The following is a 7,075-nucleotide window of genomic DNA, read 5'->3' on the forward strand; positions in this document are numbered from 1 at the left end:
TAAAGAAAAACAGCAAAACGAAGAGCTTAAAGAAATGATGAACGCCCAACAAGAAGAAAACAACGCAAGGGTCAAGCATCTTGAAAAACAACTTCAAACGGCATTAGATCTTATTAATGTCTTTACAAAACAACAACAATAGTAGCTTGATATATGTTTATTGTAGAGTATTTATTTTAGATTAACAACTTTCCCTATTCCATGTAATAAATAATTATTGTATTATTTAATGATATAATGGTTTTGCTTTTTTTTGTTATTTTTGTTTTTCATATATTACTACAAAATAATTTGGATATAATTTATAAATCAATTATCCATCCGTCCATATGGAATCTGGTATATAATATACACCATGAAAATTGCTAGGGATTCATGACCATAGAATTTGCTAGTAAGTCATCAAAAGGAATTTGCTAGGGATTCAACACGACGAAATTTGCTACAGAATCACCACCACGGAATTTACTAGGGAATGACCACCACGGAATTTGCTAGGGATTCACCACCACGAAATTTGCTAGGGAATGACCACCACGGAATTTGCTAGGGAATCGCCACCATGAAATTTACTATGGAATAACCACCATGGAATTTACTAGGGATTCATCACCACGGAAGTTGCTAGGGAATCACCACCACTGAATTTGTGATGGAATAACTACCACAGATTGTGTGACAGAATCCTACTATGGAATACACGACAGAATACCATCTACCAAGGATTTCATTTTGTTGTCACATTTGTGACGGAAGTATCGTATCCGTTGCAAACCCTTGCTACGACGTTTTTAGGGATGGAAATGGGCCATTGCAAATTCCATAGCAAATCATCTTTTGGAACGGAATTTTAGCTCATCGCAACGGATTCCTTCCGTAGCAAAATCGTGTTTTTTTTTGTAGTGTTGTAGATCCAAAATCTTCTACTCATTTGCAAGCATTTTGAGGTAAAAAGCTCTCACCGTGATGGCCTTTGGTGTTAGGTCTAGCTTATGGTTTATTTTTTGCACTTCTGGAGACTTTTGAGTTAATGGTGAGCTTTTGATCTACTACAGAAACTATGGATGCTATATCATAGCTCCATTTGTCCCCATGCCTATAAAAATGTCAACTTTATGGAATATATTTTTCCATGCAAGCCTTAGGACCTTTATTAAGCTCTTTTTGAGCTTTTAAGTCCCTTTAAGCCATGCATGAGTACAAAGTCGCCAACTTTATGTGTTAAGACATCACTTAGGGTCAAGATAAGTGTTTGGATGCTTTTGTCTTAATCGTTAAGGGTTTATTTTGGATTTTTGGGCCTCTGATGAGTACGATGGGCATACGTGGGAAGTACGTTGGGCGTAATGTATAGACAGCTTGTACATTATGCTTTGAGGGTAAGTACGTGGGGCGTACTCCCCAGTAATTCAATTTTTTTCCTTTTAAGGTTTGGGCCTTCTAGGGCCATTGGATTTCTGACTTTGAGCCATGGATACTCTAAGAGTTTTTCTTGGAATTAGGTCCATGATGGTTTTTGGGCCCAACTTGGAAGATAGGTCACATTGGTCCATATTGGGCATTAGGATGCCTTTTACAAAATTGGGCATTTGAGCAAATGGAATGGGCTTGGGTTTAGGCCATGTAAGGAAAGGGTAATGTTAACGTTACCATGAACGACCACATTAAATGTAACGAAAAGCATAACAGAGACGTTATCATTCCAGAACCTTAGCCAAGACCCAGTCTTGGCCTAAGTGAGCCAGCACTGGGATGACAGTTCATTTTCCTCCACGAGAAAAGAATATTCCCCATGATCTTCTCATTCAATCACGACCAATTAGGACATGACAAGAAGCATAAGTGACACCCAGAACTGACGTCACTAGGCAGTTAGTTAACGTGGGCATGAACCTCCCAGTCAGAGGAGGCCACGTCTCATACCCATTGGACGAGGTCCCCGCCTCAAGGAAGGGACCCATCTTCTTTCTTACAAATATTACCCTAAAATTACCTCTCTTAGAAAACTAACTTGATCGTCGGAGTGACGTCCCAGGAGAACAATTGGACGTCCTTTAACGATTCTTCTGTGTTGTGTTCTCAGGAAATACCACATACAACACATATTAGCCACACGAGGCTATAACTATGTTTAACCCTCTGGTCAATGTGTCTTAGTGGGACCCTCCAGTCCCATAACTCTGTGGACCCTCTGGTCCTAACTCTGTGGACCTTCCGGTCCTAACTCTGTAAACTCTGTAACATACATAGCATAAATCACATAGAAATAATGTAGTGTATCACATCATATAAATGGCATACAAAATACTCTGTCACATAACTCTAATTACCACTCTCGGTAAAGTATAGTGAGAAGACTCACCTCGGATGAAGAACAACTCTTATAATTACTGCTGCTACGCACCGGACTCTAACTCTGTGCCAAACCCACAATAATCTCAATTAGGAGCTAAGTCTAACTTCTCTCTTATTAGGTCTAAAGATAGACAACCGACCAGCCCATCACTGCCCTAAACCTATTAGGCCCGCCAAGGCCCAATAATAAATGGGCTTCCCAGAGGCCCAACCCTCAATCTACAAGACAAGCCCAACACAAGGGTCCAAGGCTTAATTATAATATTCTCTACACATAGTCTGAATTACACGACCCAAAGATTCAGCCCTAACATCTAAGGCCCGCAACAAAGTCTAGCCCAAAAGCCCACAGAGGGGTTACACGGGGCGTACCCCTTTGGTACGCTTAGCGTACTCCAGCATGCATGAATCTGATCGGGGAACTCAACCCGGTACGCGGGGCGTACTAAAATTACGCGAGGCGTACTCACAGACATGCTTAATCCATTTTTTGGGTCTTAACCCGTTAAGACGTTAGCTCAACTCTTGGATCTGGACTTCCTAACACCTCTTACTCCATAAAGTTAACAACTTTAAGCCTTTGCATGGCTGATAAGGTCACAACACATAAAAACTCTTACTTTCTTAACCCAAAATGCTCATAACTCATGCATGGGTAGATTCACACGATCAAGGCCTTATTTTTATGGTTCTCCACTACTAGAAACACTTAAAAGCACAGTTTATTAAGCTCTGGAGTGCATCAAGTCATAAAGCCTCAAGCTTGGGACCAAAAACTCTAAAATGGACCCTAATATGCACAAAAGAAAAAGAGAGGGAAAACTTGGAGCTTTATAACTTCAAATGGTGCTCTAGCCCCAAGAAAGCTCAGATCCACAGCCAGTTCTTCAACTTCACTCCCTTCCATGCTTCTTCTTAAATCCCAAAAGCCCACAAGAACATAAACAACCTCATCATGGCCACTTACAAGCTCAAGAACGGATATTAGGGTTTGAGAGGATTTATTAACTGAGGAAGGTGGCCAGAAATGAGACCCTCTCTTTCTTTATATAGGGACACTTCACTTAATTAGGGTTTCCTTATGTGCCTAGTACGCCTAGCGTACCCCCTGGTACGACCAGCGTACTAGGTGGCTCTTGCTTAAGAAACACGGGCATCTGTACGCTAAGCGTACACATACGTACGCCTAGCGTACTTCGCTGCCAAAATCCTCACTTAAGGACTTATCTTACCAACTCTCCCAAACTTCCATAGCATCTTCGAAATGACTCGAATTCCAAAAATCCTCATACCTACGAAACGGTAATGAGATGCCCTACGTTTCTAGCAACTCGCCTCAACCCGAGACCTCCTAGCCCCCAACTCGCGGCCCATGAACCTTAATCATGGATAATTCGAAACCGAATGTTACATTCTCCTTCCCGTATCTTTAGATACATTACTTGGACAAAACATAGGAAGACATTCATCTAGAACACGCTCTTTCGTTTTGTAGTGGACGAGTTTAAGTTGGTAGACATCAGTTAAAGTAAAGTTTCATTTTATTTAGTTTGTATAATCCTTAAAAAATATTATACATATCAAAATTATTTAGTTAAGGCTAATACTCATATTTCACTTCAAGATGTGATGAGTGATGTTGTAATCACACCAAGAAGATATTTAGGTAGGCAATATTGTTTGTCAATTTAAGTCTCTATGAAATTCCTAGATTTTTCGAGATTTATTGACTTCTCTTGCATACTCCTAATTTCTCATGATGTGGATGGGGTGGATCATGAGTTTGGATGGTAAATTGATCATGCAAAAACCATGTGATGTATGAACCAAGTTACATCACTTTTTATCACAAGTATCACATCACTTTTGACTAAAACTTATCGATGCATTAGCTCAAGCACTTCCCTATGTTGAAAGACTAATGTAAAGTGTGTTTTAAAGTGAATATACTGAGGTGAAGGATTGAGCAAAACAAGATTCCAAAACACATGGACCTGGACAACCTATTGTGCCCCTTATGTGTGGAAGATGTTGACCTTATCGATCATGATTTTTTCTTCTGCCCAGTCGTTATATCATTATATAGTAAGATGATGAGGTGGTGGGATATCTAGTTTTGAGAGATTAATAACTCCGAAGAGTTTAGCTTGGAAGCTTGGAAATAGGGTGATGTTCAAGGGGAAGAAAAAGAACCCTTAGTGCCAAGCTAAAGAAAAGGATCGCATTGATAAGAGAAAAAGCAAATACGACTAATGCCAAATATCTTCAAAACAAGCTACCTTGAACATTGGTAAAATCATTATCCATAAGAGGTCGGACGGGCGGAGAAGGAAGCTTGACTTTCAACCTTTCAAGGAGGTTGTCTTGGTAAACCATCCTAAGTAGAATCTTGATGGTTGATTAGAACTAATGCTACAGATGTAAAACTAGACCGGATGTCATTGATTAATTGTCACCCTGTAATTATGTGTTTTTGATTGGTAAAGTTTTTAGATGTTTCTATAAAATTTGTTTTTTTTTAAAGTAATTGAAAACTATTAATGGGTTGTCTGCTTATTTAACTCCATAAAATTTTTTGATAAAAATGTTTATTAGCTTAGTTATTGTATAGTTCTTTTTGCCGAATATGTCATGAATACTTTTGAAAAGTGAGAATTTCTAACTAATTCTAAGTCGCTTTCTACTGTCGGAAATGGCCTAAGTAATTTGTGAACAAATACCAAACATAATACACTTAGAATATTTAAAACTAATTTTTATCTTTATATGTAATGTAATGTTATTTATAAGAAACACATGATTTTTAATATATTATAAATAAATAATCTATTTAGAGAAAATTTCACAATTTACATAAAGAATTATGACCAATATATAAAAGTAAAATTATATACATATATAAACTTTCTTAAGCATAGAAACCGCTTCACGTCTTTACCATATAAAGACGAGCTTGAATACGAAAAACAATTACACCATTCATTTAACCATTTTACAAAAATAACGCCCACTTTCCAAGTAAACGGTTTCGGAAGGAAAGAAATCTCAATTCCAGACAATTCATATAATCATCACTCCCGCCACCTGGAAAACGTTGCCGCGCTCTATTATTCAAAAAAACGATATCTTTAAATCATCCATTCCTGCTTGTCTCTCCATTCATATAAACCCTAGCAACTCATCTCCCGAACCATCTCCCAAAATCAAAATGTCAGACAACATACCTTACGAAATTCAAGCAGAAATCATCAAAAGACTTCCTGTGAAGTCACTGGTTCAATTCAGATCCGTCTCCAAACAATGGAAGTCTTTAATCGACTGCCGTGAGTTTCTTGCTGCTTACAATATCTACCACAATCAGCCTCAGCGATTAATCGTATGGTATGAATATCCAGCAGACACCGAGGAAAAGTACGTTTCATTTGTTGATGATGAAACTTTCACCAAACAAGGGTTCGCTGTGACTCTTCCTGTGCTCGCTAAAGTACTTAACGACTCACGTGTGGTTGGTAGCTCTCAAGGATTGTTATGCTTGCATGGCTATTATCGAGTTCCACGTCATTCTCGTCACAATTCTGTACGAGAGATGGCTGTTCTTTGGAATCCTTCGATTAGAAAATCAGTTGGTGTAGCTGTGCCTGGTGTCTTACGTTGGGGTCTTGAAACCATTCTTGGATTCGGGGTTTGTCCTATCAGAAGTGACCCTATGATTGTGAAGATTACACAGGTTAATGTAAACTGGGAAATGAGAAGTAGGGTTAGCGTCCCTTGGGTGGTTGAAATTTTCTCGTTGAGTAAAGGTAGTTGGAGAATTCTTTCTTGTAATCTGCCTAATAAATCGATTAAACTTACATGGTCTCAGGTAGTTATAGATAGGTTTATTTTTTGGTTTGCTGTTGACAAGTTGGTTGCTGCTGATGGTGGTTTTTCCACAAAAAATATGATAATGTTATTTGATATGACTACTGAAGAATTTAGAGTGGTAGATCTACCAGAGAATTTAGCAAACCAGTCTTACTTGAATTTGTCCATCTCTAAGGTATGTGAGTCTCTAGCTGTTCTTGAATACGCTACAAACATGATGAATCAAGTTTGTAATGTATGGGTGAAGGATCATGGTTTTCAGAATTTGTTTAAAAAGCTATTTACAATTAGTGCACCATATGCATCAATAAGGGCATTGGGATTTACGAAAAGTGGTGAACCTATGATGGAAGTGAAAGATTATTACAAAGAAGCAGCTGCACTTGTTGTCTATGAACCCAGCTTGGGATACATCAATAATATTGGGATTAGTGGAAATTATGGTTCATTCTTCGTCGGCTCCTATATGGAAACACTACTTCTGCTTGATCAGGCAGATTGTAGTGTTTATTCTAACGTTGACAACTGATCCTGGTGGCTAGACAATAGATGAATTATCGTCCTTTGGAAGGTAAGACAAGATGATATGAGATCTTACAATTGAGGGGCCATGTTTGTAAGCAGGAGAGAACTAAACCATTTTCATTATAACAATAGAATATCCATGTGAAAGTAACACATAATTTGAATTCATTATAGTAAGTAACATGTTTTTAATATATAAACTTTGTAGCGAGTTTTGCCCAATCTTTCCTTTTTTGCGGTAGGATTTCAATTATTCTTTGGTTCTCTTATACACCTCGTTCCCAATAGAATACTTTTTCTTCTAGTTCCTTTGCATGCATATAATATATAG

At 38.1% G+C, this 7,075-nt stretch overlaps 1 protein-coding gene across 1 annotated transcript; it reads left to right on the forward strand.

The window, feature by feature from the left end:
- The first annotated feature begins 5,563 nt into the window (after positions 1 to 5,563).
- Positions 5,564 to 6,748, forward strand: LOC111888733 (F-box protein At4g19940). The gene has a single exon (XM_023884848.1). It carries the CDS (start codon positions 5,564 to 5,566, stop codon positions 6,746 to 6,748), a length of 1,185 nt encoding a protein of 394 aa, XP_023740616.1.
- Positions 6,749 to 7,075: the final 327 nt, after the last annotated feature.

Source organism: Lactuca sativa, chromosome 2 (assembly GCF_002870075.4).
Source record: "Lactuca sativa cultivar Salinas chromosome 2, Lsat_Salinas_v11, whole genome shotgun sequence".
Taxonomy (NCBI): Eukaryota; Viridiplantae; Streptophyta; class Magnoliopsida; order Asterales; family Asteraceae; genus Lactuca; species Lactuca sativa.